The 20,346-nt window shown below is 40.2% G+C and overlaps 1 protein-coding gene across 1 annotated transcript; it reads right to left on the bottom strand.

Annotated features, from left to right (window-relative positions):
• Positions 1-478: 478 nt before the first annotated feature.
• Positions 479-9,237, bottom strand: LOC310925105 (uncharacterized protein; the record flags this gene model as incomplete). The annotated part of the gene is made up of 4 exons (XM_083886975.1): positions 479-1,476; positions 2,960-3,919; positions 7,055-7,856; positions 8,980-9,237. The coding sequence occupies 4 exons, from the start codon at positions 9,235-9,237 to the stop codon at positions 479-481; spliced, it is 3,018 nt and encodes a 1,005-aa protein (XP_083743101.1).
• Between the last annotated feature and the right edge of the window lie 11,109 nt (positions 9,238-20,346).

The raw sequence follows: 20,346 nt of genomic DNA on the forward strand, positions 1-20,346 counted from the left end.
CCACGGAGGCCCTGGTCTGCCGTCTGACACGAAACAGCTCCAGTCATTGCTTTAGAAAGGGTAAGTGTGATATAGAGTTAAATGTTCAGTAATAACAGTCAACATTGCCCTTGATGGGTACGACAAAGGGTTCCCACTGCTGTTGTTGAGATACAATCATTTGAGACAAAAGCATTTTGTGTTTAATTTTAGGGCATACTTTAATTTTTCAATTTAGTTTTACAGCTTTAAATGTCTTCTTTTACTCCCCGAGCTTCTGGCAGCATAATAATATCATGTTTATCTCATCTATCCATATTTTTGTCTCCTGTTTTAAGGCTATTTAGAGTCAGACACAAGAGAAAAGTTCAGTGTGGGTTTGAAAATCCAGTTTAATTCAAATAAACAGCGAGAATATTAAGCAATAATAAAGTCAGCCTACAATAACATCTGAGCCCGGTTCACATCAGCACATTTGGTTCATGACCTTTGTCGGAAACTATTGCGAAGTCGCTTCTGCTTTATCCGCCGCCGCCGCTTTCAACGAGTCGCAGACCTTTTTCACCATGGACGTCAGTTTCTCGTTGAACTCTCGACACAGGAAGACGTAGAGGAGCGGGTCCATGCAGATGTTGGCGTTGGCGAGCCAGAGGCTGAGATCTTTGGCGAACTTGCCCCTGAAGTAAGCGCAGCTGCTCTGGTCGGAAGTGTTGACTTGATGGAAAGTGTACGGGATCCTGACGAGGTGGTACGGCCCGAACGCCGCGAAGAACACGACGACGACGAGAAAAACGCGCAGCGTGGTCCGTTTCTGTCCCCGCGCGTTGCTGCTGCCCGAGTTCTGAAACGACTGGACGACCGTCTTCGTGATGCAAATGTAGCAGACGGCGACGACCGCGCTGACCAGCCAAAAATACATGTTGAGGAAAATCACCGCCCCTTCGTGGAATTCGAGGCCAGCTTTTCCTTTCAATGACATACAAGTGATGGCTGTCATGTTGGCGGTTGACCTGTTGCTCAAAATGATATTGGGTAAAGCCGTGCCTCCAAACAGAAGCAGCCAAACCGAGCCTGACACCACTTTGCTCAGGGTGAGATGTCGGCCAAAGAGCTTGTTGTGGGGAGTCACGATCTTGACGAAGCGGTCCAGACTTATGAGGCCCAAAAAAGTGATGCACGTGTACAGCGTGCTGTAGGAGATCGCACTGAAAAAGCGACAGGAAAGAGCGTATACGTGAACCGGCGTCTGGGGCAATTTGCTCGCGACTCGCATCGGGCAGATCAAGGTGATGATGAGATCGGCGACGACGAGATTTTTCAGGTACACCACGAACGAGCTGGTGGACTCGAGGTGCAGAGACACCCAGGCCGTGACGCCGTTCAGCAGCAGAGAGAGCGGGAACATCAGGAAGTAGAGCGCCGGGATGATGTACGGGCTGTAAACGTCGTCACAGGAGGAATCGTCACGAGACGTCTGGTTCAACAGCATCACGGCACCTGAGGAGAATTAAAAAAAAAAATAATAATAATTTAAAACACAAAGAAGTGTTTTATGTCTTGTGACTACATTTATAATAGAATATTCTCCATACCTCTTGCAAAATCGTCTGTGTACATTACACAAATTAAAGCTAATAATGGAAGCTTATGAGCGCTGTTATCCTCGTCCCACTCTATTTTCTTCTAGTTAATGACAAGTTTACCGATTCAACTCATGAAACACATATTAGACTGTGAATATAGTGCAAAACAAGATCTCCCGTACGATTGCGTTTCTCAATAAACGACATCAAATCAAATCCATGGCACGTTTATATGATATTAATGCAGTTACTTACAGCGGATGACTTGAATCCCTCTGTCTTGTTGTTTGAGGCGGACGGCGGACCTGTGTGACAGTAGTATACTGACGAGGACGGCGTCTGAAGACAGACAGAACGTTTATTTTCCCTAACAAACAAATTCATGTTTCTGCCGTGATGAGAAGCGCAATTAACCACAGCGTATGCAAAAAATAGGGAAAACTTAATAATGGTTTTTCAGGCAGATGGAGAGGGAGGGGGGAAAAAAAAGGGCCATTTACTCCTGCTTCACCTGACCCTGAACTTTAATCACCATATCCCACATCAGATGTGACTGAATTTAGATTGTTTGAGCGAAAAACTGACGCAGTGGCAACATCTGACCACAAGGTGGACTCAGCTGTTTAAAGGTGAAGTAAAAAAAAAAAATAAGGCCCACATGCAGCTTATTGGCCCCTTTAAGATAAGAAAAGCTGCCAAAGTGTGTGTATTTTGTTTTTACTGATGAAGTTCATGATCAAATCAAATCATCCCCACTGTGGTGGAGCATTCAGTGCATTCAAAGGCAAAGAAATGTGTTTCTGGTTTAACTTGCAGGAAAACATTTGGACACACGGTTGTTTTGGAAATGTTTATTTATTTATTCCCATCTAACTATAAGGCAGTGGAATAAGATATATATATATATATATATATATAGAGAGAGAGATAGATAACTTTCTATTGTTTAACAATATAATATAACAGATAAATATGTGGTACTTTATTATTATTATTATTATTATTATCATTATTATTCATCATCATACAGAAATAGAAGAATACAGCTGATTACATCACATCACAGCATACAACATAATAAACAACAAAAGCAAGGCAAGTACAGTGTATGTTTATATATATATATATATATATATATACACTGTATATATTATACATATACATATAGTATGTATATATATATATATATATAAATGTATACATAATGAGGCTCAAAAGTTACTAGTGGGCTCCTCTCTCTTGGTTTTTGAAGTCATTCATGTGTCTTACCATAAAATAATAATAATGATAACAATATATATATACAGTATATATATATCATTTGAAACTATATTGTAACTATAGTCATTTAACTATGTTTTTAAATGACTAAGAACTGGCGTCCTCCTCTTTCTCACTTGAATATAAGCCGACACAGATCCCCGCACCTTCTATCATCTCGACCAGCTTGTTTCTGTACTCCTGACACAGGGAGATGTAGAGAAGAGGATCCAGGCAGACGTTGGTGGTCGACATCCACATGAACAAGTTACGCACCACCACCACCGACTCCTCGGGGGAGCTCTCGTCTGACTGAAAGTGTCTTATTAATATGAGGGGAATGCGGATCAAGTGGAGAGGCAGAAAACACAGGAAAAACTCGAGGAGGATCAGGAAGACCCGCAGTTTGGTTTTTCTCCTCCCTTGGCTGTTGCTGCTCCCAGAGTTTCTGAACGACTGCAGGACTTTCAGGGTGATGCAGATGTAGCAGAACACAATCACCACGGTGACTAACCAGAAAAGGACGCTCGTAAACAGAACCACAAACATCTGAAGCGAGTGACCACTTGTAGTAAGTATGGACGTACAGAGTTCATCCGTATCATTGCCTGGAGCCTGGCTGGCTAGAACGAAGGTCGGAATCGCTGTGCCGCCAAATAACACAACCCAGACCAAGGTGGACGACACGAGACTGAACGTCACACTTTGCGCTAGCAGCCTTCCGCGTGGTCGGACAACTTTAAAGTATCGATCCAGGCTGATGAGTCCCATCAAGGAGATGCTTATGTACAAACAGGAGAATAAAACTACGAAGGTGACGCGGCACGTGAAAAGCATAAACCGGGCCGAGGCTCCTGGAAGCTTGCTAGCTGCTATCAGCGGGAGACACAGAGTCACGAGCAGGTCAGCGGCCACCAGGTTTTTAAGGTAGACAATGAAGGTGGAGGTGGAGCGGAGGTGCAGGGACACCCACGCGGAGACACTGTTGAACAGCAACGCGATGAAGAACAGGAGGAAATAGAGGCAAGCGAAGGCCATGCTACTGGTCGACTCGCTGTAAGTGAGGCTCAGTTGGTGGTCGACCGCCATCATGAAATCTGGAAAGAAGCACATTTAAAAAAAAAAAATAATAATAATAGTATTTTTTTTTTTTTTTTTAAACACCACACACAAGCTGTAGGCTGAACCAGAATTTATTATCTTTTGTTTTTCCTAAAACTGCAGTGCATAACTTTTAAATGTCTGTTATATATGAACTAGTGCTTGGCACGTTAACGGCGTCAAAGTTAGCGATCCATGGCGATTGACCGGAAAAAGACGTGCGTGATGTCATGTTTATGTGACTCCAGATTGTTAAAATGAATCTCTAATGGAGCTAACAGTTTACCAGTTAGCTCCGTTAGCTGCGTTAGCTCCTTTTAGCGCCGGTTAGCGCGCCTACAGTCGAACTGGAGCGGTCTGTTTATTAAACGAAAAGAGCAGCGCTACAAATAACCAGCGTACCTGTGTACTGCGTATGTGTGCCCCTTTTTTTAAAGTTAAGTGTTACTTTACAAACTCATTCTGCCACTGTATGCACACAAACGCTCCCACACTCAGGTCTGATAGTATAGCCTGACAGAACCCCTAGGGCACACCATAGAAAAACTGCTCATTTTTTTCTGTGCATGGAAACAAAGTGAAGCTTTAACTTTTATTTTAAAATTAAACAAGCAGTCTTGATGACTTGCTGCAAGAGTAGCTCCGTCTTTTTAAGAGTTAGATTGAAGAACAAATCAAGGTTTTTTTCATCTCTGGATGTCTCACTTGGCCGTTTCACATACTCCAAAATTAAATGTAGATCATGAAAATAGGACTTTTCTTCTTAATATTCTTCTTTATAAGATTTTATGTGACACGTCATCTATGCTCCATTGTTTCTGTTCATTAAAAAAAAGATGCAGAGACAGAATAAGATTAACAAATAAATCGGTCAGTGTTACGTACTGAAGCTTTAACTCTGGAATTCAAACAAGCTGATTTGGTGAATTTGCTGAACTCCTCAAAGGTTTCAGGGCTTTAAAAGTAAACGGATGGATGATGAAGTCTGAAGTCCAGAGGGCAGAGGTGGTTTATGCCTAAAGGGAATTTGAGACAAAAAGATATTGCTGCTTAGAATTTCCCTGGCTGATTTGCATGTGTCATTCATTTAAATGACACATGGAATTTGGTTTTCACTGCTTATCTTATTTGAATGCACCCTGGTCGCTGAACTCGACACCTCCATTTGACATTGAATACTGGGAGTTATGCAACTGTTGGGTTCGTTTTTCGCCACAGCGAACAACAACAAAAACAACAACAATGGTCATATTGTACAACACTGTATAGAAATATCTGTAATCCATAATATGTCTACGATATAACGATAGATCTACATTTCTGCCTCAGTCATTTTGTTGTTATACATTTGTGGACAGTAAATGTAAAGGATGGAAAGTAGGATATCATTATTTTACGCCAAATAAAAAACAACAAACCTTTAAATAGACCCCGCTTGGTAGCAATTAGATAAACCACCCGTCTATTAGTCTGATTCATTTTAATTTAGATCTATTTTCAGAAAGTTGTGGAAAAAAAATAATACTCACAGAAGAATTGTTGTCTCCTTGTACTTCACCTTCACAGGAGGAATATGAGTCGACCTTTTCCACCAGATGGATTCAAATCTATGAGCAGTGAGGGGCAAAGAACTATTCAAATAACATTCACAATGGCCAGCACATTATTTTCCGTCCTTTCAAGGCTTACGGAGCAATTTATTACTTTGAATAACAAATCGAGTTTGTTTTATCTCTGGAGGTCACACTTTTGGAGGTCACCATTTTACATAGAAAACAAAACCATCATTTATGCTGAAAATACATTTCTTACAATGTGGATTCCCTCTGTTTTTTATAACTGCAGTAGGTTCCTTGACTACGTTCTAATATTTCAGTGCTTAACCTCATCTCAATGGAGTGGACTCAATGGAAAAAGTAATTTTTTCGCACACCAACCACCAGCTTCTGGAGAAGGCATTCACTGTGAACACAAGGCATGAGCTTAAATGCACAGGCACATGCATCACTAGTATGAAAGTGATATTTATTAGTAACACTTTATGTTATAACATGTATCATTTATGTATTCACATGTCAAAAAAAACAGACAAGACTACATCATTTTGTGCTGTGTATTTACAGTACGTCACACTAGCAGAGTAGAGTACTTACATTAGCAAAAATGTTTCCAGCACTATTTAAATCAATGGGAATCCATATTTCTATTCAATGTACTGGTCACCTTTTAATGGTGTCATCTGTGTCCTGGGGTAAACCACCTATGACCAGCCTTCTAATAATGTCTCCAAGATCATTTTGATGGTACATTAAAGGTGCATCATGTAATAAATCTAAAGCAACTGGCCATAAAATCTAGTCTCAGGAATAATGTTCATATAACAAACTGAACTCACCAACAACAACAGTACAGAAAAAATATTTGCATTTAAAAAAATATTTTGCAGACTGCAAATCATGTTTACGTTTTGAAAAATCATGTTTTGGCATATGGCGCCACCTACCGCCGCCTACCAATCATTGCAGTCAGTAGAGTCTCAGCTGCCGAGCAACCACGGGTTTGCCAGTTACGTCTGAGCTAAAATGGCGGAGAAAAACAAAACCTAACACACCTCTGTATTTTGAATTTGAGCGTAGTAACCGTTTTTGGCCACATTCTTACATATGGCGCCTTTAACTAACAAGTGTGAGCAGGTCTTTATTGGCCGTATGGAACTTGTGGTTGTACCGTTCTACTTTCTCATGTTAAGAAGGCGCAAATAAGTTTTTCTCTTACGCGGTTTTGCTTCTTGTTCTGTCACCGAAGCTCAAAACACAGAGGAAACAAATGAGAACACAAGACAACTACTCCCACGATACCTTGCTCTTTTTTTTTTAATCATATTTTTTACTCCTAACAGTAAAAAAAAAAAAAACTATTTAAAAGTAACAGCTTATGAAACTTAGTTTCAGCTTTTAAAAAACAAATGAAAAACAAAACAGAAAGGAAAGTTAAAATCAGTTTTTCTGTTTTACTAGGTAATAAAACACTTTCTGTTTGTTTCTGTTATGGTGAGTGTCAACAGCAGGAGTCAGGACATCGTACACTGCAAAAGTCTTAATTGTGTGCGGCGTCCCGGGGGTTTTATGTACACGCAGAGGAGTCTCTTAAAGGAGTGCTTCCTGTCTCCGCGTCTGATCCTCTCCCCGTTAAACAGCCACAGGTGGCAGCAGGGAGCCGCAGGGTCTTGAACAGCGTGGTCCTGAAGGACTTGCAGAGGAAGAAGTAAATGAGCGGGTCGAGGATGGCGTTTAGGGAGGACAGGAAGAGCGTGCTCTCCTTCAGCTGGAAGAAGAAGAGCTTGAGCCGACAGTTGAAGAGAACGCCGCGGGTCTGGCTCATCGTGTACGGCACGCGGGCGAAGTGAAACGGCACAAAGCACACGAAGAACACAGCCAGCACCAGGAAGACGTTTGCGTTCATTTTCTTCTTGGGACTCGTCGTCCCTCCTCCAGCACTGTGAGACTTAGTGCGGGAGTAAGACCTGTACAGCTCTTTGGTGATGAGAGTGTAGCACACGATCACCGTCACCAGGTTCCCCCAGAAAATCACTTGACACACGTGATTTACCACCTCGTGCCAAAACAGACCCCCCTGGGTCTTCAGGTCACTGCATTTGAAATATTTGGACGTGGGCGTTTTACAGGTCAGGATCACGTTGGGTAGACAGAGGACGAGCAGGAAGGTCCAGATGAACCCGGAGAGGAGCTTACGGCGGGTCAGGCGAGCCGCGTTGGTCCCTCTGAAAGGCCTGAGGGTTTTCCTGCAACGGTCGACGCTGATGAGTCCGAAGAAGAGGATGCTGATGTACATGGTGAGGTAGAAGAGCACGGAGGAAGCTCGACATACAAACACACGCAGACCAGTGGAAGCCATGTTGGAGTCTGACAGTACCTGGAAAAAAACAAATCAACCATGTCATGGTTTAGACCTTGTCATTGTTATTAGATCTTTAACAAATAAGAAAAAGAAGACAATATTTACTTACATGGATTGTCGTAAAATTACTATTGACATATTATCTCTTATGTCTGCTGTTACGACGGAGTATCAGGGCCAATCTGAAGACATTCTTTTAATTTCTCAAGAATAAAGTCCTAATGTTATGAGAATAAAGTTGTAATATTAAAAGAATAAAGTCTCTTCTTTTGAGAATAAAGACGCAATATTATGAAAATAAAATCGTAATATTTCGAGAATAAAGCAGTAATCTTTTAAATAAAATTGTAATCTTCAGAGAATAAAGTCGTAATATCATTGGGATAAAGTCGTAATCTTTCGAGAATAATACCGTAATCTTTCAAGAATAAAGTCGCAATATTTCGAGAATAAAATTGTAATCTTTTTGGAATAAAGTCGCAATTTTATAAGAATAAAGTTGTTATCTTTCGAGCATATTCACAATATTTCAAGAATAAAATCGTAATCTTTTGAGAATAAAGTTGTAATTGTTTGACAATAAAGTCATAACTTAACGAGAAAAAAGTAGTAATATTACGGGAATAAAGTCGCAATCTTTTGAGCATAAAGTAGCAATATTTCAAGAATAAAATCATAATCTTTTGAGAATAAAGTCGCAATTTTATGAGAATAAAGTCGTAATCTTTCGAGAATAAAGTCATAACATAACGAGAAAAAAGTTGTAATATTATGAGAATAAAGTTGTAATAGAATTTACAATTTGATTTGTGCTTTACAAATAAAGAAAGACTTAATATTTTTTGTCACATCAGCACCACATTTTCATCAGCATCAGTTCACTTTCAAGTGCAAACCAAAATGATGAATGCCTGAGGATTTATTTTGAATTCTTCAAGTCAGATTTGGCCAAGGTTTTTATACCAGATGCTTTTCCTGACGCTACCCGTCCATTTATCTGTGCTCAGGACCAGCACTAAGCACTGTTAATGTACTCATCAGCAAGAAAACATTACTATAAATCTACTAAAGTCCGATGCAACCAGTTAGAAACAACGATAATCAATATGTATTTCAGTAAAAATCAGTTTGATCAAACCTTGAAGGGGAAGGTGAAGGTCATGACGACATCTGCCACCACGATGTTCTTCAGGTAAATAATGAAGTGAGATCGCGACGGGATGCGAAAGAACACCCACGCGGCCACGGCGTTGAGCGACAGCCCGACCACGAACAGGACGGAGTAGAGCGCGGGAAAAAGCACGGTCTTTAAAACGTTGTCCCGGGAACAGGTGACGTTGACGTTGGCGTGACTGTGATTGGCAGGAAACTCGGGCAAAGACGCGTTGCTCTCCATGAGTGTTGTGTCTAAAAAAACAACAACATTTGTATGTTTTAGTTTATGTTAATATGTGTGAGAGTAAACAAAAGTTCTTTCAACAAGCATTAGCTGCTTGATACTGACATTAAATCTGTTTTTTATGCCTTTAGTTAATAAATCCCAGTTAAGTTTGATAACTGACCTGTTGAATACGCTGAATATGAAGAAACACTTTAAGGTCCCACTGGGTTTTTTTTTCCTATTATCTTCTTCTTTCTCCTGTATCCTGTGCTGTAACGAGCTCCGCTTTCTGCTCATTCGACTGCGTGTGAGTGTGCGGTTTTTATGGGCATCACAAAGACTTTCTCTTCGTCTTCTCCTTTCTGTTTCCTGTCATGTGGAAAGGCTGCAGACTCCATTTCTGAATCCTGCTGAAGACACACACGGCGATATCGGCTCATTGTTTTTTTTGTTTTTTTAATAATCGCTCCTCCTAATGGTCATCGATCTGGTGCAGCATAATAAGAAATGAGTTTTACACGTGCAATAAAAGCAGCCAATAGTGCGATAAAATATGCACATTTCACCAAATTAAACTTGTGAGCGGTCGTTATCGTCTCCGAAGCGATTGATGTCGGTGTGTGGTCTCACATATTGACAACTTTGGCAGCTGTACTTATTCTCAAATATTGACAACTTCTGATTTAAGCGTTTGGAAGCTATAAATAAGTGTGTTCATCGAGGAGGACACAAGCTCGTGCGCTTCCCCTTCTTTTCTTCTTTCACTACTGGCAACAAACTGTTGGGTAGTTTCCACTGCATTGTTTTCATACAGTGTAATAAAAAACACGGTGATGTGTGTTACAGTCAGGGTCATTCAGGGCTAAAAGGATTCAGTCGATACACACTGAATCATTCACTGTATTCTCTGGATCCGTCACGCCCCCAGAGTTATGATATATTATTATTAAACAGCAACAGAACACAGATGTATCCAGCGATAGCCTGCAGTCGGTCCACCGCTATCCTCCATTTCCTCCTCCATTCCGCAAAAGAGACGATTTTCTCCGACTCTGTGTGATTCCTTTCTTCCAAACAGACTCCGTTTCTTGCACAATCTTCCAGATTCCCTGAAGGACAAATCAAAAATGTAACTTTATGAATCTCATCCCCTGATCATCTGAGATTTCGCTTGAATAATAACCGCCACTTTATTCTCCTAATATTACGACTCTATTCTCAAAAGATTAAAAAAAAAAGAAAAAAAAGAAAAGAAATGTTTTCCTGCAGCCTGGAAGCTTTTTTATTTCCATGGTGAATAAATATGTGTTTCTGGCCGACGTGTCAATGACATAAAACCTTCCCGGCTCACAGGGACTCATTCAGATTTTGAACTCGGTGTCTTTCCGAGGTCTCTCTGGCTGCAGCGTCTCACGGCTAAATCACTTTATTATAAGTCGTTGTTGTGGAGATAAATGAAAATAAAGCATGAAGAAACTTTACAGCTTTAATAGTTGATATGTGCCGTCAGAATAACACTAGATGTGATTTCCTCGTGAGTGTGAATGGTTGTTTGTCTGTCTATGTGTCCCTGCGATGGACTGATGACCTGTCCAGGGTGACCCCACCTCAGTTGGGATTGGCACCAGGGCACCCCCCCCCCCCCCGTGACCCTCCTGTGGAGGATAAAGCAGCAGAAGATGGATGGATGTTTAAAATCCTTGCAAAGGGCACCGGCATTTCAATTTTACGAGTTTTGTCTCAATCAAAAACGAACGATTAAACGCATCATTTTAAGAGCCGCAGGACTGAAAGAAGGAAAAACAGATTTTTTTAGCCACTTAATAAGAAGTGGCTAAAAATCACTCTCCCTGCAGGTCTGCTGCTGCTGCTGCCTCACTTAAGAAGGTTGTGCCACTTAGGTTTACCTGAACAAATGATTCAGAACAACGAATATGACATTATATAGACTCGCTGATGAAGGCAGCGGTGCATTCATGTAAATAACAACACAGTGTTAAAATGATGAAACTCTAATAACTCATCTAAAAACTGACTCACTGTTAGAGATCAGGCTTCTCTGATCAACACTATTGCACTGGGTGTTGTTGTTCACTGTCAAACTACCTGTTTTTTTTTGTTTTTTTTAATGTCACCACTGGTTGTTGTTTCATTTCCCGGTGTAGGTTTCACACTTCTTTTTTTTAATTATTATTTCAGGAATTGAAGAGTAGATTCTGTTATTTGCAGTTATCTTCATACATGCACGCCGATCACACCATTCTTCCCCCTGCCCTCGTTTTTTTCTGGAGTGCCAACAGTTTGCATGGCAGTGCTGCAAGTTCCTGTGTCTGGGGCAAGACTGGCATGTCAGCAGCATTCATTTCCTAAATACATGCTCAGTACGTGTGTGTGTGTGCGTGTGTGCATGTGTAATCTCTTCGTGACCTTTTTCTAGCATAAACACTGACAGACAGAAAATTGTGGTTAGGTTAAGGTTAGGATTAGGTGTTACATTATTATGTTTATGTAAGGTAAGGGATAACGTTTGGTTTAGTCGGTCTAGAAGTTAACCCTTAGAACACAGAGCATTTTGGCTGCTTTTTTTTTTTCCATCACTGTGTTTAAAACGTCCAGTGTATACAGAGCCTATAAGAATGTGCAATATAGAGTGTCATTTTCACCAACTGTATAAACACACCTGAGCAAAAAGTACTTGAAATGTTAAAAATTGGATTGAATTTGTGAAATTTGTGACTTCTGTGACACGGATCAGAGGCTGGGACTGAAAGGCCCGACTCAACACACAGAGAAATAGTCAGTAAACTCACATTTAACGCATGAGGGCAAAGTAAAAACAGGATGAGAACAAAAACTAAACTAGAACTGAGAACTACTGGCTTGAACTGGCAAAGACAAACACCAAGCACACAAAGACTTAAATACACACAGAGACACAGGTGAAAACAATCAGGGCGGGGCTGCCCTGCCAATCAGCGCACAGGAGAACATGAGGGCAGGAAGTCAAGACACCTGAAAGGAGAGGAAAGGGGTAAGGTATTACAAAATAAAACAGGAAACACAAACACAAACACAAAAACACATATCCTTAACCAGTCTCCACATTCTGCACAATTATGACTTTTAAATCACTACTAAATGAATCAAATGACTCAACAACACATAAGAAGAGGAAAGAAAATAAGTGACCTATAAACACACACACTCCCAGGATGTCCATATAAGGAGTTGTGTATTATTTCCATGGCAATTTACCTGAGTGAGCACTAAGGGTTAATGCAGGGTCCTAAGAAAAATAGCCGTGATAGCAAATCTGTGTGTGTTTCTCTTAGTGTGTGTGTAAAAAAACATATTCTTCATATATTCTCTTATGGCAGTGAACTTTGCACATCTGGGTCTGATAAGGGCATAACATACACACACACATACACACACATTTCCCTGTGATGAATCAACAGTTACACACAGTTACATTCTACACTCTGTCTTTCTCATTACCTTTTCCATTGCGTCTACTCGGCTTCCTTCCGTTCTGCGTAAACCTTTTGCTGAACGTCTGTGGTTTATAGACTCGGGTCAGACGCGGTCAAACTGTTGTTTGCGTAATTCTCCCCACGTGAATCGCTTCTTACACAATCTGCGCGGCGTACGCGGCTACACACAGTGACCCTTCACTTCAGACAGGCGGCGGGAGAGGGATCGAGAAAAGGAAATGACAAGTGTGACGCCTTAGCGCTGCTTTAGTGCTGAAGCCTCATTTTTGTCCCTCTGATCCTCTTTAGCCTCAATCTCAAGCACAGACACATGTATACATGTGTCGCCTCCTGACATTTAATTCACTGTTATACCTCTACAAGGCCTCTGCTTTCCAGCTTCCATCAAGCGACAAGAAAACCACCCTGTGGTTATAGTGAAAGCTGGATCGTGGAAGGAGAAAAACAACTTTATTTCCTCTCCCTGTAGAGGAGCTGACATTTTCCTGAGGCCTGAGGTTTGGTTTGATCGGCAGTGACCAAACAGGGATTAGCTAAATGACCTCTTAGAATCATCAAATCAGGGATGACTCTCGCTGGAGTGACAAAAAAAAGAAGTCCAGACAGACATTTTAAGGCTTAGGTGTTAAAGGGTTAAATGACGCAGCTGCTGTTGCCCACATATCTTTGTATCTTTAACATAAGTATGATGTTAAATGATGCATTCACTCGTAGGTAATGCAGAGTCAGTGCAATAATAAACGTGGCAATGTACACAAAGCAAAAGTGTCCATTTTGCCTCATCTCGTCATCTTTACCAGTATTGTATTTTCTACTTGAGCAACACTGCCCCCCTAAGGTTACCAGTAGTAGTGCTAATTTGTTTTGTCTGTTTCATCTAAGAGAACTATGAATAAAAACAAATGGACAAATGGATTTTTCCATATTTAAAATTGACCATAGATGACCTATATCCTACTTAGCCCTCGAAGTGACATGAGAAAAAAAAAGTCGAATAAAAACAACTCAAAATCTCAGGGTTGAAAAACCTTTTTTTGAAAAAACTTTCAAAATAAAATATGTAAAAAAAAATTGTCCATTTGTTTTTCATAATTTTTTCAAAGTCAAGCTCTCGAGTTTCCAAAATATGACAACTTTTTTCGTAAAGTTTTTTCCAAAAAAAGTTTTTCAACCTCGAGATTTTGAGTTGTTTTTTTTCCGCCTTTTTTTTCATAATTTTTTTTGGAAAGTCGAGATCTCGAGTTTTCAAAAAATGACGGGAAAAAAAATTGCCAATTATTTTTTCTGAATTTTTTTTTGAAAGAAAAATGACAAAAAAAAACAGATCTCAAGGTTTTTTTTCATTTTTTTTTCTCATGTCACTTCGGGGGCTCTATATTATCCTACAAAAATACAATTTTCCTATAATTTTTTCCCCATCTGCCTCATGTTTTTGCACAAAACATACTTTAAAACACCTTATGCTAATATCATTATATATATATATATTGTGTATGTGTATGTGTATATCTTTAATTTTGAAGTATGAGGAACAGTGATGAAGAACAGAAGGTGTTTGGACGTTAATAATGGACACAGGGCTGAAACAACTGTGGTCTCAAGTAACCAGCCTGATCTATAAAGGCAGGATACGGTTGAACTGTGACCCTTGACCTTTAGAAACAGTCAGCGGTTGATGAACTTGTCGTCGTGCCGGGAGAAAGACAGAAAGAAACAACTTTCAGGGTGGTCTTTGTTGCTCGTGGTTTGTTTGTTTGTGGCTGCCTTTATCTTTATTGACGCTTATTTATGTGTATACATTTTCTTTGACAGGCTTTCATCCCATAGCTTCTTGTCGCATAGTTGAAATGTGTGAGGCGCTCTCTGTTTGGACAGTGTAAGGTTTCTGCTGCTGTTCATTGCAGGTTCCAGAGGGTCTGTCGCCCATATATATTTATCCAACCTGACAAATGTGCAGCGGCTCCTGTGAAGGCGAAGAAAGACATGTATAGCTAAAAACAGAAACCGTGACAGCTACGGTGTATTTACTTTTTATTTTATTGGCGATGAAATGATATTTGTTGTCATACAGCGTTCGGGTGTAAAGCAACACTACTCGTGTAAACATTTTGCTGGAGTGGTTTATTTGTCCTCGTGTACCTGCCACTTTTATGTCTTTGGCAGTTTTGTAAGAACTCTACATTAGTAACTGCTGACTTAGACACATTCTTTAATTTCCCATGAGCCCCACTATCAACCCTGACAGTAGTGGATCCAAGTGGCTCCCGGGCTTTTATTTTCTCCCGCTGATGTTTTTCCTAGCAACTTCTTTCGTTGGTGTGTTTTCGCCGTAAATCACGGCTCATCTCTTGGGTCTGGCATATGCATCAGCGAATGACGCAGTAACAATACCCGGCGCACACATGTGATCCTTTCACAAATCATCTGCACTCTCCTGGAAGAGTGTTTCATGATTTAGGTGAAGGTTTTGTGTTCTGTTGAAGAAAAGAAGAAAAGTTTGCACTTAACTTAGGCATCCATCCACTTCATACATACATGGCCCGGCACTGAAACGGTCCCTAAAACTGTACCTAAACAGATTTAAAGGTGACATATTATGCAAAATCAACCTTTTAATCAATTAAATGCTTATATTTGGGACTCTGTATTGAATAGCTGGAGTATTTGGAGTCCTTTAAGATGTAAATAGTGCATCAATGTACTGTAACAAAGAGTGAACCTCAATGGAGAAATGATAGAAACTACAAAACCTCATTTTGATTGCTGATAATTATTACTATAATAATAATAATAATACCTTTATTTGTATAGCACCTTTAAAAACAACAATACATACATAAGTGCTTTTACATACAATACATGCAAACGTATAAACAGTATAAAAAAAAAACAAATATTAAATTGATTTACGGTGCTTACGAAGAATAAAAATAAAATGATAAAAAGACAGCATCACATAAAGGCCAGTCTATAAAAACACGCTTTAAGAAGTGATTTAAAAGAAGACACTGATTCAGCGAGCTTTATCACCTCTGATGGCCTTTGTTTGGTGAGTTTTAAATCTTTTTAAAGAATTTAATCTCCGATTTTCACCCAGCATCACATGTTGGTATAAGGCAGAGGTGTTAAACTGGCGGCCTGTGGGCCATATGTGGCCCCCCCAATTGAATACATGCGGCCCGTCACTTAATAGTGAGTAGTAATGGCCTATACATATATAAAAAAACATGGCCTATACATATATGAAAACATGGCCTATACATATATTAGCTTTTCTGGTGTCATTATAGACAGTTTGCCGTGTTATTATTTGCTTAATTTGAGATTTATTCATTTATTTTGCATCATAAATATCTTTTTGTATCAAAACAAGAACTTTTACTTTGAAATTCTGTGAAATATCATCATGATGGAATATTGTTTAATCATTTTAAGCTCATATTGCCCAACCACTACTGAACAGTTGTTTTTTTTCCTCTTGACCAGCCCCCACGCTAGATGTTCATTGGCCCCCTGGTTATTTGAGTTTGACACCCCTGGTAAGGCGATGACCTAAGCCTAGTAATGGGGGTTAAAAAAAAGAAAAAGCTGCAATAAAACCAAAAGTGACATGTTATAAATACACCTGACACCCACTGTTGTTCCCATTCCCCCTTCAAATTCTCACCCCCTCAGTGTTTGTCCGATAAGCCCTTGACCCACGCCTGTGAAAACAGAACGCAGAGCGTCGGGCTCGCGAGCCGGGAAGACGAAAGGACAACGGGCTCCTTTGAGAGGCCGTCCACTCTGAGATGCCGCGCATATTTGCCAGAGTGTCTCTGTCTCCTCACCAGAGCTCTGTGTCCACACAGTGGTAGCAGCTAGGCCTCAGTCGTTAACCACACTAATGGGGACTAATGTGCAAAAAAAGGTCAAAAAGTTGCAAATAGTTTTAAACGGCAACATGTTGTTGTTTTTTCCCTGTAATAAAGCTGCACCAGCAGATTCCCTGACTGTCTGAGGGAACGCTGACAACATTTTTATGACCCAGGTAGCAAAGCGGTGAGCTCACAGCTATAATGAGCATCTGCTAGAAACGCAGCAGCAGCAGCAGCAGCAGCAGCAGCAGCAGCAGCAGCAGCAGCAGCAGCAGCAGCAGGTGGTCAGGATGATCTCATGGAAAATGACTCAGCTGGAGCATTTGGTGCAAAACTGTCACACTGTATACAAGTTCAACACCCCTGTATGCCTGTCTGTTTTAGTTTTAGTTTAGTGTGCTAGAGCCTTTTTGATTGGTTTATGTTTAAATCTTAAAGGTGCCATATGTAAGAAGGTGGCCAAAAACGGTTACTACATTCAAATTCAAAATACCGAGGTCTTTAAGGTTTTGTTTTCTGACGTAAACTGGCAACCCCGTGGTTGCTCGGCAGCTGAGACTCTACTGACTGCAATGATTGGTAGACGGCGGTAGGTGGCGCCACATGACGCCAAAACATGATTTCAAAACATAAACATGATTTGCAGTCTGCAAAATATATTTTTAATGCAAATATTTTGGCTGTACTGTTGTTGTTGTTGGTGAGTTCAGTTTGTTATATGAACATTATTCCTGAGTCTCTGTGACATATTAGGAGGATTTTATGCACCTTTAAGTACATATTATCAACATTAAAGAATATGAATATGGGTAATAATTTAAATCAACAGAGCTAGGTAAAACAGTGATGTTTTTTTTTCAATAGCTGAGCGACATGGGACATCACATTTGAAAGCAGTTGAACACGCTTGATTCTTAATATTTCCGCATTTTGTTTTTATTTCTTCAGATTAGATTGATGTCAAATTACCCTTAAAGTGCTACTGACTCACCTTAACCACTTCATCACTGAACTATAAAAGGGTCCTCACACCTAAACCTGTCAAACACAAGTGGTGGTGCAGCCTAATTAGCTGATCTGTATCTTGAGATGGAATCACTTAGAAGTACTTTGATGTGTTTTCGTCTTGATTTCTGTGTGAGTAAAGCACAGTGGGGTCCACCAGTCCACCTGGTTACTCTCAAGAGACCACATCTGTACCCACTCAAAGTGTAGGAAACCCCCTCTAAACTACTTTCACTGCTCTTGAGGACTGAAACATAAGGGATTTAGCCCCATTAAAATGTGTGTACCACAATAAATACGTGAACTGTGTGGACCTTGTCGGGCCCTTATTTAATTTATTAGTCCTGAGAGCTGTGGCTGATTTATGGCTCATGAAAAGCACTTTTGCCCTTGGTCGTATGACTTGCTTTGTTGTTACTTTTAAATGATTTAAAACAGTAGGCGCAAAGGCTTTACTTTAGCATACTTTGCCTTCCCCTTACTGTAATAGCCAACCTATGAGTTCCAAGTAAGAAGACGATCAAATACAGTTCTGAGAAGTGTGGGCTTGAGAATGGCTTGGAACCAGCATCACAGTTGGGCAGATCCCACCTGAAAGGAAGGTGCAAAGGTGGATCTGTCTTACTTGTTGGCCATGAGGTGGAGGTGTGGATTCTACGATGCCGGTGTGAGATTCCAGCATCGACCACAGGTACCGACAGAGAGATGATGGTCTACTGTACGAGCGGAAGAAAGAAAGAAAGAAAGCTAACAGAAGAGCAGTGTGTGGATCTGTTACTGGTCGAGTTTTCCATGTTCAGACGTTTTAGTTTTATAGTTAAACTATGGATTTCACACCACAGACTAAAACTATGTCTCACCATGGCCTGGTTTCCATCATCTATTCACAATGTGGACTTTATCCTTCCTGTCTAGTCAACATTTAAAAGGACTATTGAGGGCCGATTGAGAGTTACTTGTTTCAAATAAATGATTATTTTATTGGCAAGAGAGTTCATGTTATATATATATATAATATAATCCATTATGCTACAATGATAAATTATACTAGACTGATATGCAGAGCAACATTACCATTCAATTTGAAATGACGTAGCAACAAATGGACCTAGAGCATGAGGACACACACCAAGGTTATATAGTATATATATATCATATAATATTATGTCATATGAACCACTATGTTGTTAATATTCATTTTTATTTTTTTATTTTTTTTGTCCTATACTTGTCAGGCAATAGTTAGCTCAGTGGGGGACATTGCTATAAAATAATAGAATAGCAATAAAAAACAAAAATAGTCCTGGCTCATCAAAAACATTAATTCCATTTCGATGGATATCTTGAATCACTGACTTATTGAGTAGAGACTGGGATCTGCTCTTACATCGGTGTCTGGAGGAGAGATCAACTGCCCTGCTGACAGATGGAAATATGAGGTTGAACAAAACATCTATTGTTAAACGTTCCCCACAGTCTGAGTACAGTTTTTTAGACTACAGTGTGGTGTGGGAAAAGACTATTTTGGCAACCTCATATTGAGCAGGATGTTAGAAAACTGAATCCAAATAATTGCAAATAATCAACAATCAAGCTGCTTCTGGGACAAATAACTTGGGGTAAAGAGTGATTAGATTCTGTGCAGATTAGCTCTGGGGCCATGTTTTCACCTTCCTCGTCTAATGTAGAAACAGGATTTGTAATAGTGTAATAGTGCGTCTGCATATCTATATGTCTCGCTTTAACAGCTGAGACCAGAAACTGGGTTCAATGGGTCAAGTATATTTGACAGAGTGAACGTGACGTTGACACAGACACGGGAACACGCACCGCTCTTTTCAGTAGCTGCTCGTAAAGTCGTACCCTTCGGCGGTTTGCGTTTGACTTCCCAACTCTTTTCTTCCAAACGCTCCCACGAGAAATGGAGCAAAATGGGAAAATCACATGTTTGAAAATCCTCATAAATATCCAAGTCACTGGAAGGTAAATTCCCCCCCCCAAAACACAAACCAATGCACAACCAGAACTGAGCAAATAATCTCCTCAGCATCTACAGAGGCCACATAGGGTAAATGACGAACTCTCTTTCACACTGCAGAGCCAGATGTTAAGAGGTGCTTTTTTTAACCACTTTAGTTTGACTTTTTCACCTGGCTCACATATGAAAGCACTTTTATCCTAAATCACGGAGCCAGTTGCCTGTATTCCAAATTGATTTCCTGCTTGCCATTATATCAAGTGAACATTTGATTTACTAGAGCATACACATTTGAGGACCAATCACGGACCTTCTCTTTAAGTCTCCACTAAAAATGTAGCTGTTGTATCGGAAGCAGTAAGAAGCTGTCGTTTATACTTAAACATCAGTGTGTGACACTAGGATAGAATCTCTTCATCCTCGTCGTTGTTTAACGTAACAAAACTGCACCTTATCAATAACAGTAACATACAATCAAAGAATCTACTTTTACCTCAACTCCCTCTTTTTCTTGAATGTCACAGATCACATATTTTTATGAGCCATTAAATGTGATCATCATTATTCACAATTAGTACAAATTACTTAGAAATTGTTTCCAGTTGTTTGAGGCGACGGTATCGGTCTTACAAGTGCCATAGACGTCCTGGTCAGAAAGCAAACATCAACATATTGCACATCTCTGGTAGACATTACTGTCAAATTAAACATGCATGCTGCAAGCCAGGGTTCGATTCCTGGCTCCGCTAGTCTACAAGCCGATGTGTCCTTGGGCAAGACACTTAGACAC

This window comes from Microchirus variegatus (assembly GCF_963457635.1).
Source record: "Microchirus variegatus genome assembly, chromosome: 3".
Lineage (NCBI taxonomy): Eukaryota > Metazoa > Chordata > Actinopteri > Pleuronectiformes > Soleidae > Microchirus > Microchirus variegatus.